Here is a 22754-nt window from a genome sequence, read left to right as displayed (position 1 = left end):
TAGGATAGAGGATAGGATAGGATAAAGGATAGGATAGGATAGAGGATAGGATAGGATAGAGGATAGGATAGGATAGAGGATAGGATAGGATAGAGGATATTGTAGGATAGAGGATAGGATAGGATAGAGAATAGGATAGGATAGAGGATATTATAAGGTAGAGGATAGGATAGGATAGAGGATATGATACGATAGAGGATAGGAAAGAGGATAGGATATAATACAGTATAGGATAGGATTGAGTATAGGATGGGATAGAGGATAGGATAGGGTATTCGATAGGATAGAGGATAGTATAGGATAGAGGGTAGGATAGGATAGAGGATAGGATAGGGTAGAGGATAGGATAGGACAGAGTGTACGATATGATAGAGGATAGGAAAGAGGATAGGATATAATACAGTATAGGATAGGATTGAGTATAGGATGGGATAGAGGATAGGATAGGGTATTGGATAGGATAGAGGATATTATAGGATAGAGGATAGGATAGGATAGAGGATAGGATAGGATAGAGGATAGGATAGGATAGACGATAGGATAGGATAGAGGATAGGATAGGATAGAGGATAGGATAGGATAGAGGATAGGATAGGATAGAGGATAGGATAGGATAGAGGATAGGATAGGATAGAGGATAGGATAGGATAGAGGATAGGATAGGATGGAGGATATTGTAGGATAGAGGATACAATAGGATATAGGATAGGATAAGGGATAGGATAGGATAGAGGATAGGATAGGATAGAGGAGAGGATAGGATAGAGGATAGGATAGGATAGATGATAGGATATAATACAGTATAGGATAGGATTGAGTATAGGATGGGATAGATGATAGGATAGGGTATTCGATAGGATAGAGGATAGGATAGAATAGAGGATAGGATAGGATAGAGGATAGGATAGGATAGAGTATATGATAGGATAGAGGATAGGATAGGGTAGAGGATAGGATAGGATAGAGGATACGATATGATAGAGGATAGGAAAGAGGATAGGATATAATACAGTATAGGATAGGATTGAGTATAGGCTGGGATAGAGGATAGGATAGGATAGAGGATAGGATAGAATAGAGGATAGGATAGGATAGATGATAGGATAGGGTAGATGATAGGATAGGATAGAGGATACGATATGATAGAGGATAGGAAAGAGGATAGGATATAATACAGTATAGGATAGGATTGAGTATAGGCTGGGATAGAGGATAGGATAGGATAGGGCATTGGATAGGATAGAGGATAGGATGGGATAGAGGATAGGATAGGATAGAGCATAGGATTAGATAGAGGATAGGATAGGATAGAGGATAGGATAGTATAGGATAGAGGATAGGATAGGATAGAGGGTAGGGTAGAATTTGGATAGGATACAGGATAGGATAGAATAGAGGATAGGATAGGATAAAGGATAGGATAGGATAGAGGATACGATATGATAGAGGATAGGAAAGAGGATAGGATATAATACAGTATAGGATAGGATTGAGTATAGGATGGGATAGAGGATACGATAGGGTATTGGATAGGATAGAGGATAGGATAGGATAGAGGATAGGATAGGATAGAGTATATAATAGGATAGAGGATAGGATAGGGTAGAGGATAGGATAGGATAGAGGGTACGATATGATAGAGGATAGGAAAGAGGATAGGATATAATACAGTATAGGATAGGATTGAGTATAGGCTGGGATAGAGGATAGGATAGGATAGAGGATAGGATAGAATAGAGGATAGGATAGGATAGAGGATAGGATAGGATAGAGGATATTGTAGGATAGAGGATAGGATAGGATAGAGAATAGGATAGGATAGAGGATATTATAAGGTAGAGGATAGGATAGGATAGAGGATATGATACGATAGAGGATAGGAAAGAGGATAGGATATAATACAGTATAGGATAGGATTGAGTATAGGATGGGATAGACGATAGGATAGGATAGAGTATAGGATAGGATAGAGGATAGGATAGGATAGAGGGTAGGATAGGATAGAGGATAGGATAGGATAGAGGATACGATACGATAGAGGATACGATAGGATAGAGGATATAATAGGATAGAGGATAGGATAGGGTAGGATAGAGGATAGGATAGGATAGGATAGAGGATAGGATAGGATAGAGGGTAGGATAGAGGATAGGATAGAGGATAGGATAGGATAGAGGATAGGATAGGATACAGGATAGGATAGGATAGAGGATAGGATACGATAGAGGATAGGATAGGATAGAGGATAGGAGAGGATAGAGGATTTTGTAGGATAGAGGATAGGATAGGATAGAGGATAGGATAGGATAGAGGATAGGATAGAATAGTGGATAGGATAGGATAGAGTATAGTATAGGATAGAGGATATTATAGGGTAGAGGATAGGATAGGATAGAGGATACGATATGATAGAGGATAGGAAAGAGGATAGGATATAATACAGTATAGGATAGGATTGAGTATAGGCTGGGATAGAGGATAGGATAGGATAGAGGATAGGATAGGATAGAGGATAGGATAGGATAGAGGATAGGATAGGATAGAGGAGAGGATAGGATAGAGGATAGGATAGGATAGCGGGGAGGATAGGATAGAGGATAGGATAGGATAGAGGATAGGATAGGATAGAGGATAGGATAGGATAGAGGATAGGATATGATAGAGGATAGGATAGGATAGAGGATAGGATAGGATAGAGGATAGGATAGGATAGAGGATAGGATAGGATAGAGGATAGGATAGGATAGAGGACAGGATAGGATAGAGGATATTGTAGGATAGAGGATAGGATAGGATAGAGGATAGGATAGGATAGAGGATAGGATAGGATAGAGGATAGGATAGGATAGAGGATAGGATAGGATAGAGGATAGGATAGGATAGAGGATAGGATAGGATAGAGGATAGGATAGGATAGAGGATAGGATAGGATAGAGGATAGGATAGGATAGAGGATAGGATAGGATAGAGGATAGGATAGGATAGAGGATAGGATAGGATAGAGGATAGGATAGGATAGAGGATAGGATAGGATAGAGGATATTGTAGGATAGAGGATAGGATAGGATAGAGAATAGGATAGGATAGAGGATAGGATAGGATAGAGGATAGGATAGGATAGAGGATAGGATAGGATAGAGGATAGGATAGGATAGATTTTAGGATAGTATAGAGGATAGGATAGGATACAGGATAGGATAGTATAGAGGATAGGATAGGAGAGAGGATAGGATAGGATAGGGCATTGGATAGGATAGAGGATAGGATAGGATAGAGGATAGGATAGGATAGAGGATAGGATAGGATAGAGGATAGGATAGGATAGAGGATAGGATAGGATAGAGGATAGGATAGGATAGAGGATATTGTAGGATAGAGGATAGGATAGGATAGAGAATAGGATAGGATAGAGGATATTATAAGGTAGAGGATAGGATAGGATAGAGGATATGATACGATAGAGGATAGGAAAGAGGATAGGATATAATACAGTATAGGATAGGATTGAGTATAGGATGGGATAGAGGATAGGATAGGGTATTCGATAGGATAGAGGATAGTATAGGATAGAGGGTAGGATAGGATAGAGGATAGGATAGGGTAGAGGATAGGATAGGACAGAGTATACGATATGATAGAGGATAGGAAAGAGGATAGGATATAATACAGTATAGGATAGGATTGAGTATAGGATGGGATAGAGGATAGGATAGGGTATTGGATAGGATAGAGGATATTATAGGATAGAGGATAGGATAGGATAGAGGATAGGATAGGATAGAGGATAGGATAGGATAGAGGATAGGATAGGATAGAGGATAGGATAGGATAGAGGATAGGATAGGATAGAGGATAGGATAGGATAGAGGATAGGATAGGATAGAGGATAGGATAGGATAGAGGATAGGATAGGATAGAGGATAGGGTAGGATAGAGGATAGGATAGGATGGAGGATATTGTAGGATAGAGGATACAATAGGATATAGGATAGGATAAGGGGATGAGGAGGATAGGGTGGACGCGCCACTAGGTGACACGAATCTAGAGAGCTCCGCAAACTTACGAGGATTTTAGAGGTTTTAGCGAACGTATATATATAGAAGTGATACCGGTGGAAGGGCTAATAACCCGAAACGAGGTGGAATATAAATTATAAGTGAGGACAGTGAGAAAATATACGAAAAGTGTGTTAGAAGAGAGAGAAGGACTGTTGGCCCACGTGGCGACAGTTCAACAGTATAGGAGCCCTGTAAGAGGGAAGGAGGGAACTCAAAGGAAAAATATTGATTGGGGAAGGTGCGCGACCGCGGCAGGAGTTTTCCGAGCTTTGAATCGGGAAAATCGGTGCGTGGATTGCGAATATATTAAGGTTTTACAGTCTAAGAGTAACGGCCACGCGGTTTGAGAACGGCCACGAACTATAGAGAGTGAAGAGTGTAAACTCTGTGCAAGAGAGGGCGCCACAGGAGGGCAACCGTAGGCAGAAGGATAAAGAGCTGACTAGAGGGGCAAACTCGCATGGGATCCGGTACAGCGAGCTGATTGGCCAATCGGGAAAGAGCAGCCAATCGCAACAAAGGAGCGAGTTTAGTATAGCAAAAGACTGGATATAAGAATATTAGTAGGATTAGCTATAATATTAATAGAATTAGACCTAGGTTAAGCAACATTAATAATAGGAGGATAATTAGTAACATTTTAGCGTAATTGTAAATAATTTAGAATAGATTAAATTTGCTAAGAAGGGTACAGCGACAATAAAAGTATTAATATTAAGTAGTAGTATAGTGCAAGTGTTTAGGTTTTAGTTTTAGCTAGATAGTAATACTGGTTTTAGTGATATTATCAGTAAAATAGGATAGGGGTAGGATTAAGATTTAGGACTTAGGAATAACGATCAGGTTAAGAAATAAAAGAAAGAGGAAAGAAATAATTACAAAATATGATTCGGCACAGCCCGAAAAAACAAAGCGATAAGGGAGGGGGGGATAGTAACAAGGGAGGGGGGGAAATGGAGGTATTCTTAACTCCGGACGCCCCCAGAAAAATGGAGAAAATGGGGAAAAACGTAAAAAGCGGACCGTTCGTGTACTTAGGGGAGAAATTGGCGGAAAAAAGGGACAGGACTAGCGGAAACGAAACAGATACGGACTCGATAGACTCGAGATCGTGTGAAGGACTAAGAATAACAAGAAGTAAAAGGAAAAAGGTGGTAGAAAAACGGGAAATAGTAAGCATGGAACCGATAGTTCATATAAGCGATTCGGGTGCTGAGGAGGAAACATACAGAAAAGGAGAGGAGGGAGATGTGTTCGAGGAGATCAAGGAACTGGAACACCTCCTGAGGAAAACTAGGAACTCCACGAGAGAGGTAAGGGGATACACGATAGAAAATAGTGAACTTCTCAGGGCAAACATTGTGAATCATGCTGCACAAGCGGATAGACAACTAGAGGCAGCTTTGACGAGAGTCATAAGTATTGGATTAAGGGTGGAAAATCAAAAGCTAAAAAAGGCACTACAGATAAGGGAGCAGGGGACGCAAAGTTCCCCTTGTCTCGAGAATAGGGGAAAGATGGGGGAAGGAAATATGGACAGAAAGCATAGGGAATATAGGCAACAAAGGAAGAGCAGAACGAAACAGTGGGAAACAGACGGGAGGGAGGATGAAACAGAAGGAGAAGAGGGACAAAGGGGGGTAGATAGGACAGAGACGGAAAAAGAGGGGACGAGTATGGAAGGAAATAAGGAAGTTAATGAAAAAGGGGAGAGCAACTGGGTGGTGGTGAACAGAAACAAGAATAGAGGGGGAAAATCAGTTAGGAGCAGCAAGGGAAATGAGGAAGAGGGGGTAGAGAAAGCGAGAAGAGAAAAAGAGGAGAAGGGGGAGAAAAGGAAGCCTCCGGTAGGACCAAAAAATGAGGCAGTAATAGTCAAAGCGACGGAAAATAGGACATTTGCAGACCTATTCAAACAAATAAAGGATAAGGCGGGAAACAAGATAGAGGGGATACAAACTGTGAGGAAATCAAGGGGAGGGGACCTTATAATAGAGATGGAGAAGGGACGCGAGGGGGTAAATCTGGAGAAAGCGGTAAAGGAGGTCCTAGGGGAAGAACACAAAATTAAAAGAGTGGCACCAAAAATTTTTTACGAGGTAAGGGACATTGACCCGACATTGGAACGGGAAGAGGTAAGGAACGAAATTGCCAAGGCGCTACAAATTGAAAATAGCGAAATAGAGGTAAAAACAGTCCGTTTTGGATACGGAGGAACGAAAACTGCGATAATAACAGTTCCAACGGGGATGTTAGAGAAAATAGGCGAAGAAAATAAAGTGAGGGTAGGGTACACGGCATGTAAAATGAGGAGAACGCAGAACCTCGTGAGATGCTTTAAATGCCACGACTTCGGGCATCTATCATATAACTGCAAGTTGGAAATACAGGGGAAAGAACTCTGCAGAAGATGTGGCAAAGTAGGACACCAAATCAACGGATGTGAGGCGATTAAAAGCTGCATCCTTTGCATTAGAGCTGGCATTCCTGCGGTAAAGGCGGAACATGTGGCGGGAGCAGCGGGATGCCCGCAATATAAAAAATATGTGTTGGGGCTGGCAGAGGGTAAAAATTAATAAATATGGATATTTTACAGATAAATTTAAACCATTGCCGACTTGCGCATTACTTGCTAATGCAAACAGCAATTGACCTAAATGCGAATGTAGTATTAATAGCGGAGCCACTTTTTAATCCGGGAAACTGGATCTATTCGAAAAAGGGGACCGCCGCTATATGGACCTGCGACTTGAAGGGAAAGAAAAGACTAGAGGACGGAGACGTGATAGATGAAGATTTCGTAGCAATAAAAATTAATAAAGAAACTTATATAAGTATATATTTATCTCCAAACATGTCAACTGACGAATATGCTTACAGGCTTAGTATATTATCAGAATTCATCAGCAAGGAAAGAAGAAAGGGGAGGAGCATCTGCGTTGGAGGAGATTTCAACGCAAAATCACCGAGCTGGGGGTCCAAGGAGCAAAATGACAAAGGGAGTATCCTGCTGGACAGATTTCTCGAGTGGGGCCTGACACCGATCAAACCGGAGGGGGGTCATACTTACGAAAGGGGACAAGTAAAGTCAAATCTTGACTTCATTGCAGTGACGAGGGACCTGACAAGGGACAGGGAAACCGTAACAAATATAATAGACGTGGAGTCAGCCTCCGATCACAAATATTTATTGACAAAAATAAGGATGGTAAGTAAAGAGGTAGTTGAAGATATTAATGCATGTGTTTTCAGATGGAGGGTGACGAAAGCCGGCTTAGAAAAAAGCATAGAAATAGCAGACGAAATTTGGAGAGAGAAAAGACTGATAACTCAAGAAAAGTATCGAGAAGAGGAAGAAAAAAAATTCCTAGGTGCGCTCCCCGAAATATGTGAGAGAGCTTTCGAAAAAATAAAAACGGGAGAAGGAAAAAAGAAAAAGGCAAATATATGGTGGAACGATGAAATAAGAGAACAAAGGAGCAAAACAAACAATCTAAGAAGAAAAGTGCAAAGATACAGGAAAAAAGGAAAACGGGACATGGAGGAAATAATAAATTTCTTATATAAGAAAAGTAAAAGAGTACTTCAAAGACTCATAGCGAAGGAAAAAGAGAGAAAATGGAAGGAACTTTGCGAGACAATAAATAAAGACCCATGGGGAAAACCCTACAAAACGGTGATTAGGCAAGTCAAACCCGACACACCCCCGGCAAATATATCAACGGAAATGGCTAAGGAAGTATTAAAGGAACTGTTCCCCTCAGACGGGGGAAAGGAGGCGGCAAACGAAAGAGAAGAAAATACGAGGAATAGAGAAGGGGAAAGGGGTGAAATGAGAGAGATGAACCAAGAGGTAAGGGAAGAGAGAGAGAGAGAAAGAGAAGAAATACCCAGGATAACGATGGAAGAAATTCTTAGAGCAGTTAAGAATCTAAAACCAAATAAGGCGGCGGGATTGGACGGGATGATTCCGGAGATAATAAAAAAATTAGCGGAGAGGAGACCGGATAGATTCCAGGCTCTGTTCAATGGAATTTTCGAAAGGGGGAGAATACCGGGAGAATGGAAGAAGGCCAGGACGATCCTCCTCAGAAAGCCGGGGAAAAATCCGGATGAACCCTCGGCGTACCGACCAATATGTGTAATAGACGCGATAGCGAAAATGATGGAATACATCACAAGAGATAGATTGGAGAAGGAAATGGGGAGGGAATCGTTTGACAAAAACCAATACGGATTTGTGAAAGGAAGGTCAACGGTCCACGCCATGACCAAGGTAGTAGAAGACGCATGGACAGCAACCGATAAACAGAGATTCGGGGTTATGATAGCTCTGGACGTCAGGAATGCTTTTAACACCCTAAGATGGGATACGATAATAGAGCAAATGAAAATGAGAGGTTTTAGTGACTATCTGACGAGGCTAATGCAGGATTATTTTAACGAAAGGACAATATGCTACAAAAATTCGGACGAAACAATTTGGAGAGAAATGAAAATGGGGGTTCCACAGGGGTCGGTATTGGGACCGTTTATGTGGAACTTGGTGTATGACGATCTCCTGAAAAGAGAAAACCCGGAAATGACCAGCAAATATGCTTTTGCGGATGACATAATTATTACGATACAAGCATCAACGATTAATGGATTAAGGAAGAGGATTGAGAGAGTCGTAGAAGATACGAGGAAATGGATGAAGACAAAAGGACTATCCCTTGCGGAACAAAAAACGGAGATTATGCTGATGAATCAAAAAAAAATAGAGGGGGGGCTAGAAATCCGAATAGGTGGGACGAAAATAAAGCCGAGTCCGTTTTTAAAATATTTAGGAGTAACTTTTGACGAAAAGAAGAACTTTAAGAAACACATAGAGGACGCCACAAATAAGGCCATAAAGACGATGACTGTATTAAGCAGTCTAATGACAAATGGTAAAAGGACTAGCCAGGCTGTTAGAAGGCTATTCTATATGACGCTCGAAGCGATAGTTTTATATGGAGCCCCAGTATGGGCGGAAGGGGCCTTAGCAAACCGCAATAAAAACACATTAAGGAAAACTCAAAAATTGGGCCTGGGAAGGGTGGTGTCGGCATATAGGACTGTACCACAGGAAACGCTGTGTGTACTAGCAGGCATAACACCCTGGCATTTAAAAATCCAGGAAAGGAAACAGCTATTCCAGATTGAAAACCAAATATTAAAAGAGGAGAACATAGACAATATAAAAACCCTATGCAGAGAGGGGAGAAACCTAGGGACCATACACGAGATTCTGGAGGGCCTAAGATTGGAATTAGAGGAGGAAGAGGGTGAGGAAAGCCTTAAAAAATCCGTAAAAATTTGGATAAGGAGGAGGATGAAGGACATAACCGACATCTTATGGCAGAGGGAGTGGGAAAGGGAGGTGGTGGGCAGGTGGACGTACCGCCTAATCCCTAATATAGTTAAATGGAGAAAAAGGAAATACGGGCAATTGAGTTTTTACGTAACACAAGTACTAACCGGACATGGGGTTTTTAACACTTATAGGGAAAGAATAGGGAAATCGGAAACAGGGGAGTGCTGGTACCACCAGAATTGTCCGGATACCCCGGAGCATACTATAATAGATTGCGAGGAGTGGGAAGAAGAAAGGAGAGAGATGCTTGAAAGTATAAAAATAAGGAGAGATAGACTGACGATCGAAAAACTGATGGAAGAGAGCGTTAAAAAAGGAGAGAACTGGATAGCTTTTGAAGGATTTTGCAGAAGGGTAATGAAAAGGAAGGAGGAGGAAGAGAGAAGGAGGGAGAAGATGGCGGGAGAAACTCCCACTTTAAGAGATATCCAGGCGGACCTAGAGTCAGGAGATACGGAAAGAAGAAGGGATCTATAAATAACTATAAATATAAAATAAGTAATGAGATGTAAATAAAGGAGAACAACGTAAAGAAGGAGGAATGATAGTTGTTTCTGTTTTCAGCTTCCCCGGAAAAGTCGGGTGCAGGGGAAGGGAGGGGGGGAGAGGGGGAGATGATGAGAGGGGAGCCCAGGGAAGAAGCCAGCAAGAAGGGACCAGAAACATCGAAGCTGCGGCACCCGGAAGCCTGTGTAAAAGCTGGAAAGCAGGTCCAGGCCGAGGAGGTCGCAGCAAGTATGGAGAAGGAAACTCCGAGCGGCAGAGGACAGTGCTCCCGGTATTATCTCTCCCCCAATCTCACCCTCCTTCCTCCCAGTCGGAGGACCACCCGACGTGTCCAGAGGGGGGCTGAGGCAGAAGCCAAAATAGGAACGAAAGGAGGGAAGAAGAGAGATAGTAGTAGAGAAGAGGGAAAAGAACCCCTGGAGGGAGGTACAGGAGAGGGGGTAAAATAAGAACAGGAAGGGAAAGCTTCAAGTAAGATAGAGATAATAAGAAAATAGGAAAGAAAATCAAAGGAAGGAAAAAACCCTCAATAAGAAAATAGGGAATCAGAATAAAATGAGATAATTGCTAACTGAATACACAGGAGAAAAGAGAATCTGTAGAAGTAATAAGAAACTCTATCTTAGCTGAAGTGTTCCCGAGAAAGGATAGGAAGGATATTAGGGAATAAAGAAGAGAGGACGAACACAAGGAAGGAACTCCCAAGAAAAACAGAGACACAGGGAATAGGTACCAAGATAGAAAATAGAGGGGAAAAGATAAAAGAAGAAATAAAATAGAAAGGATGAAAATAAAAGGGGTTTAGAATAATATTAACGTCAAAAAAAAAAAAAAAAAAAAAGGGGGAAATAAGAAAAAGATAACTAGGAAAAGGAACTCTGTTTTTCAGGAAGACCCGCCTAGTATAAGACAAATGAGAGAATACAAATGAGAAAGGAGAGAAACGGAAAACTAATGTAGGGAAATCGCGTAGCGAAGACGGATAGAGAATAGAGAGGAGAGAAAGGGATAATGAGAGAAAATAAGAAGAAGAAATATTAATATAGTAATAAGGGTAAAACGGTGAACAGGAAGAGAAGGAGAAGGGAAGGAAAGGACGGGAGATCAGGGAAAGGGAAAAGAGGGAAGGGAGGTAAGATACAAGGGAACACAGATGCAAAGGCAAATAACGAAGGCCTAAAGGGTCTACTTATGGTAGAGATTACCAGAGATGAGGACGGGGGTGTGAGGGAGAGGCGATGAGAAACCAAAAACTGGATAGGGGAACAGAGGTTCACCCCCCAGGGTGAAACAGAACCCTCCCACACCCTCCCTCTGCGCAATAAGGACTCTACAGGGTGAAAGGACTAAGATAAGGTGTAAGGGACTCAAGAGATACGAGTCGAAAGGGAGATAATAGGAGATCTTACCAGAGGGACAAAAAGGGGGGGTGGGAGGAAGAGGGGAGGTAAGCCCACTCCTTACCTTCGCCCCTCCGCTCTATTTTCTATTTTTTAGTTATTTTCTATCTATTTTTATTTTTTATCTAAATGTATTTTTAGTTTCTTTTTATCATTTCCTTATATATGTTTTTTCTTTTGCTTTCTTCTTTTTCTCTTCTCTTTTTCTTTTTCCAATTTCTTCTTTTTCTTTTTTCAAATTTCTTTTTAGTTCGTTCTTATCTTTGCTTTGGTTTCTTTTTTCTTTTTTCCTTTTTCTTTTGTCTCCTTCTGACTTAGGAAGCCAAAGAAAAGTAGTTAGGACAGATAGGATAAGTTAGGATAAGGTAGGATAAGGTAGGATAAGATGTAAATATGTAAATTGATAATACGTACAGAGTAGTTAAAAACGCCGTTTATGAAGGCGGCAACCAGAAGAATGAAAACAAATAAAGGGTCAATAGTGTGCAAACAATCTGTATGAGACTTGTATGAGCGGGTGATTCAGAGGAAGGAATGAAACTAAAGCGGCGGATGAGCGCAAAAAAAAAAAAAAAAAAAAAAAATATAGGGAAGCGTGTTGTATGAGTGTGGAAGGTAGATGAATGAATGAAATTACAAGGTTGGATGAGTGCAAACAAGTTGTAAGCGATCTGTATGAGAGTGTGATACAGAGAAAGGAATGAATGAAATTAAAGTGCTGGATGAGCGAAACAATATGTAAGCGTGTTGTATGAGTGTGGAAGGTAGATTAAGGAATGAAATTACAATGCTGGATGAGTGCAAACAATTTGTAAGCGATCTGTATGGGAGTGTGATGCAGAGAAAGGAATGAATGAAATTAAAGTGCTGGATGAGCGAAACAATAGGTAAGCGTGTTGTATGAGCGTGGAAGGTAGACGAATCAATGAAATTACAATGTTGGATGAGTGCAAACAATCTGTAAGCGTTCTGTATGAGGGTGCGATGCAGAGAAAGGAATGAAATTAAAGTGTTGGATGAGTGTGAAAAATTAGTAAGAGTGATGTATGAGGGTGGAAGGCAGATGAATGAATGAAGGAACGAAATTAAAATGGTAGATGCGTGCGAACAATTTGTGAGAGTTTGAGTGAGTGAGGAGCGCAGTGGAATGAATGGAATAAAAGTAAGAATGTAACGGTAAAGATAATAAAAACGAAGAATAACCTACTAAGAGAGCGGCAAGAGAGAAGAGTGTAAGAGAGAAAGAGATGCATGTGTTAAGAGCGGAGAAACAAACAATATGTCAATGTAAGAAGTGTATTGCGAAAGGATATGTAATTGTAATGGTAATTGTAATGATTGTACAAGAAATTGATAAATAAAGAGGAAATTTTAATACAAAAAAAAAGGATAGGATAAGGGATAGGATAGGATAGAGGATAGGATAGGATAGAGGAGAGGATAGGATAGAGGATAGGATAGGATAGATGATAGGATATAATACAGTATAGGATAGGATTGAGTATAGGATGGGATAGAGGATAGGATAGGGTATTCGATAGGATAGAGGATAGGATAGGATAGAGGATAGGATAGGATAGAGGATAGGATAGGATAGAGTATATGATAGGATAGAGGATAGGATAGGGTAGAGGATAGGATAGGATAGAGGATACGATATGATAGAGGATAGGAAAGAGGATAGGATATAATACAGTATAGGATAGGATTGAGTATAGGCTGGGATAGAGGATAGGATAGGATAGAGGATAGGATAGAATAGAGGATAGGATAGGATAGAGGATAGGATAGGATAGAGGAAAGGATAGGATAGAGGATATGATACGATAGAGTATAGGATAGGATAGAGGATAGGATAGGATAGAGGATAGGATAGGATAGAGGATAGGATAGGATAGAGGATAGGATAGGATAGAGGATACGATAGGATAGAGGATAGGATAGGATAGAGGATAGGATAGGATAGAGGATAGGATAGGGTAGGATAGAGGATAGGATAGGATAGGATAGGATAGAGGATAGGATAGGATAGAGGATAGGATAGGATAGAGGATATGATACGATAGAGTATAGGATAGGATAGAGGATAGGATAGGATAGAGGGTAGGATAGGATAGAGGATAGGATAGGATAGAGGATATTGTAGGATAGAGGATAGGATAGGATAGAGAATAGGATAGGATAGAGGATATTATAAGGTAGAGGATAGGATAGGATAGAGGATATGATACGATAGAGGATAGGAAAGAGGATAGGATATAATACAGTATAGGATAGGATTGAGTATAGGATGGGATAGAGGATAGGATAGGATAGAGTATAGGATAGGATAGAGGATAGGATAGGATAGAGGGTAGGATAGGATAGAGGATAGGATAGGATAGAGGATACGATACGATAGAGGATACGATAGGATAGAGGATAGGATAGGATAGAGGATAGGATAGGGTAGGATAGAGGATAGGATAGGATAGGATAGAGTATAGGATAGGATAGAGGATAGGATAGGATAGGATAGAGGGTAGGATAGAGGATAGGATAGAGGATAGGATAGGATAGAGGATAGGATAGGATACAGGATAGGATAGGATAGAGGATAGGATACGATAGAGGATAGGATAGGATAGAGGAGAGGATAGGATAGAGGATAGGATAGGATAGAGGATAGGATAGGATAGCGGGGAGGATAGGATAGAGGATAGGATAGGATAGAGGATAGGATAGGATAGAGGATAGGATAGTATAGGATAGAGGATAGGATAGGATAGAGGGTAGGGTAGAATTTGGATAGGATACAGGATAGGATAGAATAGAGGATAGGATAGGATAGAGGATAGGATAGGATAGAGGATACGATATTATAGAGGATAGGAAAGAGGATAGGATATAATACAGTATAGGATAGGATTGAGTATAGGATGGAATAGAGGATACGATAGGGTATTGGATAGGATAGAGGATAGGATAGGATAGAGGATAGGATAGGATAGAGGATAGGATAGGATAGAGGATAGGATAGGATAGAGGATAGGATAGGATAGAGGATAGGATAGGATAGAGGATAGGATAGGATAGAGGATAGGATAGGATAGAGGATAGGATATGATAGAGGATAGGATAGGATAGAGGATAGGATAGGATAGAGGATAGGATAGGATAGAGGATAGGATAGGATAGAGGATAGGATAGGATAGAGGATAGGATAGGATAGAGGACAGGATAGGATAGAGGATATTGTAGGATAGAGGATAGGATAGGATAGAGGATAGGATAGGATAGAGGATAGGATAGGATAGAGGATAGGATAGGATAGAGGATAGGATAGGATAGAGGATAGGATAGGATAGATGATAGGATAGGCTAGAGGATAGGATAGGATAGAGGATAGGATAGGATAGAGGATAGGATAGGATAGAGGATAGGATAGGATAGATTTTAGGATAGTATAGAGGATAGGATAGGATACAGGATAGGATAGTATAGAGGATAGGATAGGAGAGAGGATAGGATAGGATAGGGCATTGGATAGGATAGAGGATAGGATAGGATAGAGGATAGGATAGGATAGAGGATAGGATAGGATAGAGGATAGGATAGGATAGAGGATAGGATAGGATAGAGGATAGGATAGGATAGGATAGAGGATATTGTAGGATAGAGGATAGGATAGGATAGAGAATAGGATAGGATAGAGGATATTATAAGGTAGAGGATAGGATAGGATAGAGGATATGATACGATAGAGGATAGGAAAGAGGATAGGATATAATACAGTATAGGATAGGATTGAGTATAGGATGGGATAGAGGATAGGATAGGGTATTCGATAGGATAGAGGATAGTATAGGATAGAGGGTAGGATAGGATAGAGGATAGGATAGGGTAGAGGATAGGATAGGACAGAGTGTACGATATGATAGAGGATAGGAAAGAGGATAGGATATAATACAGTATAGGATAGGATTGAGTATAGGATGGGATAGAGGATAGGATAGGGTATTGGATAGGATAGAGGATATTATAGGATAGAGGATAGGATAGGATAGAGGATAGGATAGGATAGAGGATAGGATAGGATAGACGATAGGATAGGATAGAGGATAGGATAGGATAGAGGATAGGATAGGATAGAGGATAGGATAGGATAGAGGATAGGATAGGATAGAGGATAGGATAGGATAGAGGATAGGATAGGATAGAGGATAGGATAGGATGGAGGATATTGTAGGATAGAGGATACAATAGGATATAGGATAGGATAAGGGATAGGATAGGATAGAGGATAGGATAGGATAGAGGAGAGGATAGGATAGAGGATAGGATAGGATAGATGATAGGATATAATACAGTATAGGATAGGATTGAGTATAGGATGGGATAGATGATAGGATAGGGTATTCGATAGGATAGAGGATAGGATAGAATAGAGGATAGGATAGGATAGAGGATAGGATAGGATAGAGTATATGATAGGATAGAGGATAGGATAGGGTAGAGGATAGGATAGGATAGAGGATACGATATGATAGAGGATAGGAAAGAGGATAGGATATAATACAGTATAGGATAGGATTGAGTATAGGCTGGGATAGAGGATAGGATAGGATAGAGGATAGGATAGAATAGAGGATAGGATAGGATAGAGGATAGGATAGGGTAGAGGATAGGATAGGATAGAGGATACGATATGATAGAGGATAGGAAAGAGGATAGGATATAATACAGTATAGGATAGGATTGAGTATAGGCTGGGATAGAGGATAGGATAGGATAGGGCATTGGATAGGATAGAGGATAGGATGGGATAGAGGATAGGATAGGATAGAGCATAGGATTAGATAGAGGATAGGATAGGATAGAGGATAGGATAGTATAGGATAGAGGATAGGATAGGATAGAGGGTAGGGTAGAATTTGGATAGGATACAGGATAGGATAGAATAGAGGATAGGATAGGATAAAGGATAGGATAGGATAGAGGATACGATATGATAGAGGATAGGAAAGAGGATAGGATATAATACAGTATAGGATAGGATTGAGTATAGGATGGGATAGAGGATACGATAGGGTATTGGATAGGATAGAGGATAGGATAGGATAGAGGATAGGATAGGATAGAGGATAGGATAGGATAGAGGATAGGATAGGCTAGAGGATAGGATAGGATAGGATAGAGGATAGGATAGAGGATAGGATAGAGGATAGGATAGGATAGAGGATAGGATAGGATAGAGGATAGGATAGGATAGAGGATAGGATAGGATAGAGGATAGGATAGGATAGAGGATAGGATAGGATAGAGGATAGGATAGGATAGAGGATAGGATAGGATAGAGGATAGGATAGGATAGGGGATAGGATAGGATAGAGGATAGGATAGGATAGCGGGGAGGATAGGATAGAGGATAGGATAGGATAGAGGATAGGATAGGATAGAGGATAGGATAGTATAGGATAGAGGATAGGATAGGATAGAGGATAGGATAGGATAGAGGATAGGATAGGATAGAGGATAGGATAGGATAGAGGATAGGATAGGATAGAGGATAGGATAGGATAGGATAGAGGATAGGATAGAGGATAGGATAGAGGATAGGATAGGATAGAGGATAGGATAGGATAGAGGATAGGATAGGATAGAGGATAGGATAGGATAGAGGATAGGATAGGATAGAGGATAGGATATGATAGAGGATAGGATAGGATAGAGGATAGCATAGGATAGAGGATAGGATAGGATTGAGGATAGGATAGGATAGAGGATAGGATAGGATAGAGGATAGGATAGGATAGAGGATAGGATAGGATAGAGGATAGGATAGGATAGAGGATAGGATAGGATAGAGGATAGGATAGGATAGAGGATAGGATAGGATAGAGGATAGAGGATAGGATAGGATAGAGGATAGGATAGGATAGAGGATAGGATAGGATAGAGGATATTTTAGGATAGAGGATAGGATAGGATAGAGGATAGGATAGGATAGGGCATTGGATAGAATAGAGGATAGGATAGGATAGAGGATAGGATAGGATAGAGCATAGGATTAGATAGAGGATAGGATAGAATAGAGGATAGGATAGAGGATAGGATAGGATAGAGGATAGGATATAATACAGTATAGGATAGCATTGAGTATAGGATGGGATAGAGGATAGGATAGGGTATTCGATAGGATAGAGGATAGGATAGGATAGAGGATAGGATAGGATAGAGGATAGGATAGGATAGAGGATAGGATAGGATAGAGTATATGATAGGATAGAGGATAGGATAGGGTAGAGGATAGGATAGGATAGAGGATACGATATGATAGAGGATAGGATAGATGATAGGATATAATACAGTATAGGATAGGATTGAGTATAGGATGGGATAGATGATAGGATAGGGTATTCGATAGGATAGAGGATAGGATAGAATAGAGGATAGGATAGGATAGAGGATAGGATAGGATAGAGTATATGATAGGATAGAGGATAGGATAGGGTAGAGGATAGGATAGGATAGAGGATACGATATGATAGAGGATAGGAAAGAGGATAGGATATAATACAGTATAGGATAGGATTGAGTATAGGCTGGGATAGAGGATAGGATAGGATAGAGGATAGGATAGAATAGAGGATAGGATAGGATAGAGGATAGGATAGGGTAGAGGATAGGATAGGATAGAGGATACGATATGATAGAGGATAGGAAAGAGGATAGGATATAATACAGTATAGGATAGGATTGAGTATAGGCTGGGATAGAGGATAGGATAGGATAGGGCATTGGATAGGATAGAGGATAGGATGGGATAGAGGATAGGATAGGATAGAGCATAGGATTAGATAGAGGATAGGATAGGATAGAGGATAGGATAGTATAGGATAGAGGATAGGATAGGATAGAGGGTAGGGTAGAATTTGGATAGGATACAGGATAGGATAGAATAGAGGATAGGATAGGATAAAGGATAGGATAGGATAGAGGATACGATATGATAGAGGATAGGAAAGAGGATAGGATATAATACAGTATAGGATAGGATTGAGTATAGGATGGGATAGAGGATACGATAGGGTATTGGATAGGATAGAGGATAGGATAGGATAGAGGATAGGATAGGATAGAGGATAGGATAGGATAGAGGATAGGATAGGCTAGAGGATAGGATAGGATAGGATAGAGGATAGGATAGAGGATAGGATAGAGGATAGGATAGGATAGAGGATAGGATAGGATAGAGGATAGGATAGGATAGAGGATAGGATAGGATAGAGGATAGGATAGGATAGAGGATAGGATAGGATAGAGGATAGGATAGGATAGAGGATAGGATAGGATAGAGGATAGGATAGGATAGGGGATAGGATAGGATAGAGGATAGGATAGGATAGCGGGGAGGATAGGATAGAGGATAGGATAGGATAGAGGATAGGATAGGATAGAGGATAGGATAGTATAGGATAGAGGATAGGATAGGATAGAGGATAGGATAGGATAGAGGATAGGATAGGATAGAGGATAGGATAGGATAGAGGATAGGATAGGATAGAGGATAGGATAGGATAGGATAGAGGATAGGATAGAGGATAGGATAGAGGATAGGATAGGATAGAGGATAGGATAGGATAGAGGATAGGATAGGATAGAGGATAGGATAGGATAGAGGATAGGATAGGATAGAGGATAGGATATGATAGAGGATAGGATAGGATAGAGGATAGCATAGGATAGAGGATAGGATAGGATTGAGGATAGGATAGGATAGAGGATAGGATAGGATAGAGGATAGGATAGGATAGAGGATAGGATAGGATAGAGGATAGGATAGGATAGAGGATAGGATAGGATAGAGGATAGGATAGGATAGAGGATAGGATAGGATAGAGGATAGGATAGGATAGAGGATAGGATAGGATAGAGGATAGGATAGGATAGAGGATAGGATAGGATAGAGGATAGGATAGGATAGAGGATATTTTAGGATAGAGGATAGGATAGGATAGAGGATAGGATAGGATAGGGCATTGGATAGAATAGAGGATAGGATAGGATAGAGGATAGGATAGGATAGAGCATAGGATTAGATAGAGGATAGGATAGAATAGAGGATAGGATAGAGGATAGGATAGGATAGAGGATAGGATATAATACAGTATAGGATAGCATTGAGTATAGGATGGGATAGAGGATAGGATAGGGTATTCGATAGGATAGAGGATAGGATAGGATAGAGGATAGGATAGGATAGAGGATAGGATAGGATAGAGGATAGGATAGGATAGAGTATATGATAGGATAGAGGATAGGATAGGGTAGAGGATAGGATAGGATAGAGGATACGATATGATAGAGGATAGGAAAGAGGATAGGATATAATACAGTATAGGATAGGATTGAGTATAGGCTGGGATAGAGGATAGGATAGGATAGGGCATTGGATAGGATAGAGGATAGGATAGGATAGAGGATAGGATAGGATAGAGCATAGGATTAGATAGAGGATAGGATAGGATAGAGGATAGGATAGTATAGGATAGAGGATAGGATAGGATAGAGGGTAGGGTAGAATTTGGATAGGATACAGGATAGGATAGAATAGAGGATAGGATAGGATAAAGGATAGTAAAGGATAGAGGATACGATATGATAGAGCATAGGAAAGAGGATAGGATATAATACAGTATAGGATAGGATTGAGTATAGGATGGGATAGAGGATACGATAGGGTATTGGATAGGATAGAGGATAGGATAGGATAGAGGATAGGATAGGATAGAGGATAGGATAGGATAGAGGATAGGATAGGATAGAGGATAGGATAGGATAGAGGATAGGATAGGATAGAGGATAGGATAGGATAGAGGATAGGATAGGATAGAGGATAGGATAGGATAGAGGATAGGATAGGATAGAGGATAGGATAGGATAGAGGATAGGATAGGATAGAGGATAGGATAGGATAGAGGATAGGATAGGATAGAGGATAGGATAGGATAGAGGATAGGATAGGATAGAGGATAGGATAGGATAGAGGATAGGATAGGATAGAGGATAGGATAGGATAGAGGATAGCATAGGATAGAGGATAGGATAGGATAGATTTTAGGATAGTATAGAGGATAGGATAGGATAGAGGATAGGATAGGATAGGGCATTGGATAGGATAGAGGATAGGATAGGATAGAGCATAGGATTAGATAGAGGATAGGATAGAATAGAGGATAGGATAGAGGATAGGATAGGATAGAGGATAGGATATAATACAGTATAGGATAGGATTGAGTATAGGATGGGATAGAGGATAGGATAGGGTATTCGATAGGATAGAGGATAGGATAGGATAGAGGATAGGATAGGATAGAGGATAGGATAGGATAGAGTATATGATAGGATAGAGGATAGGATAGGGTAGAGGATAGGATAGGATAGAGGATACGATATGATAGAGGATAGGAAAGAGGATAGGATATAATACAGTATAGGATAGGATTGAGTATAGGCTGGGATAGAGGATAGGATAGGATAGGGCATTGGATAGGATAGAGGATAGGATGGGATAGAGGATAGGATAGGATAGAGCATAGGATTAGATAGAGGATAGGATAGGATAGAGGATAGGATAGTATAGGATAGAGGATAGGATAGGATAGAGGGTAGGGTAGAATTTGGATAGGATACAGGATAGGATAGAATAGAGGATAGGATAGGATAAAGGATAGGATAGGATAGAGGATACGATATGATAGAGGATAGGAAAGAGGATAGGATATAATACAGTATAGGATAGGATTGAGTATAGGATGCGATAGAGGATACGATAGGGTATTGGATAGGATAGAGGATAGGATAGGATAGAGGATAGGATAGGATAGAGGATAGGATAGGATAGAGGATAGGATAGGATAGAGGATAGGATAGGCTAGAGGATAGGATAGGATAGGATAGAGGATAGGATAGAGGATAGGATAGAGGATAGGATAGGATAGAGGATAGGATAGGATAGAGGATAGGATAGGATAGAGGATAGGATAGGATAGAGGATAGGATAGGATAGAGGATAGGATAGGATAGAGGATAGGATAGGATGGAGGATAGGATAGGATAGAGGATAGGATAGGATAGAGGATAGGATAGGATAGGGGATAGGATAGGATAGAGGATAGGATAGGATAGCGGGGAGGATAGGATAGAGGATAGGATAGGATAGAGGATAGGATAGGATAGAGGATAGGATAGTATAGGATAGAGGATAGGATAGGATAGAGGATAGGATAGGATAGAGGATAGGATAGGATAGAGGATATTGTAGGATAGAGGATAGGATAGGATAGAGGATAGGATAGGATAGAGGTTAGGATAGTATGGAGGATGGGATAGGATAGAGGATAGGATAGGATAGAGGATAGGATAGGATAGAGGATAGGATAGGATCGAGGATAGGATAGGATAGAGGAGAGGATAGGATAGAGGATAGGATATGATAGAGGATTGGATAGGATAGAGCATAGGATAGGATAGGATAGAGGGTAGGGTAGAATTTGGATAGGATACAGGATAGGATAGAATAGAGGATAGGATAGGATAGAGAATAGGATAGGATAGAGGATATTATAGGTTAGAGGATAGGATAGGATAGAGGATACGATATGATAGAGGATAGGATAGGATAGAGGATAGGATAGGATAGAGGATAGGATAGGATAGAGGATAGGATAGGATAGAGGATAGGATAGGATAGAGGATAGGATAGGATAGAGGATAGGATAGGATAGAGGATAGGATAGGATAGAGGATATGATAGGATAGAGGATAGGATAGGGTAGAGGATAGGATAGGATAGAGGATACGATATGATAGAGGATAGGAAAGAGGATAGGATATAATACAGTATAGGATAGGATTGAGTATAGGCTGGGATAGAGGATAGGATAGGATAGGGCATTGGATAGGATAGAGGATAGGATAGGATAGAGGATAGGATAGGATAGAGCATAGGATTAGATAGAGGATAGGATAGGATAGAGGATAGGATAGTATAGGATAGAGGATAGGATAGGATAGAGGGTAGGGTAGAATTTGGATAGGATACAGGATAGGATAGAATAGAGGATAGGATAGGATAAAGGATAGTAAAGGATAGAGGATACGATATGATAGAGCATAGGAAAGAGGATAGGATATAATACAGTATAGGATAGGATTGAGTATAGGATGGGATAGAGGATACGATAGGGTATTGGATAGGATAGAGGATAGGATAGGATAGAGGATAGGATAGGATAGAGGATAGGATAGGATAGAGGATAGGATAGGATAGAGGATAGGATAGGATAGAGGATAGGATAGGATAGAGGATAGGATAGGATAGAGGATAGGATAGGATAGAGGATAGG

At 40.5% G+C, this 22754-nt stretch overlaps 1 protein-coding gene across 1 annotated transcript; it reads left to right on the top strand.

Annotated features, from left to right (window-relative positions):
- The first annotated feature begins 5012 nt into the window (after positions 1 to 5012).
- LOC143364516 (uncharacterized) lies at positions 5013 to 9934 on the top strand. Its single transcript, XM_076804818.1, has 6 exons — positions 5013 to 5852; positions 5985 to 6551; positions 6656 to 7224; positions 7312 to 7564; positions 7628 to 9678; positions 9724 to 9934. The coding sequence occupies exons 1-6, from the start codon at positions 5013 to 5015 to the stop codon at positions 9932 to 9934; spliced, it is 4491 nt and encodes a 1496-aa protein (XP_076660933.1).
- Positions 9935 to 22754: the final 12820 nt, after the last annotated feature.

This window comes from Halictus rubicundus, unplaced genomic scaffold (genome assembly GCF_050948215.1).
Source record: "Halictus rubicundus isolate RS-2024b unplaced genomic scaffold, iyHalRubi1_principal scaffold0618, whole genome shotgun sequence".
Taxonomy (NCBI): Eukaryota; Metazoa; Arthropoda; class Insecta; order Hymenoptera; family Halictidae; genus Halictus; species Halictus rubicundus.
The sequence above is the reverse complement of the archived record's forward strand: the minus strand, read 5'-3'. Positions and strand labels throughout refer to the sequence as shown.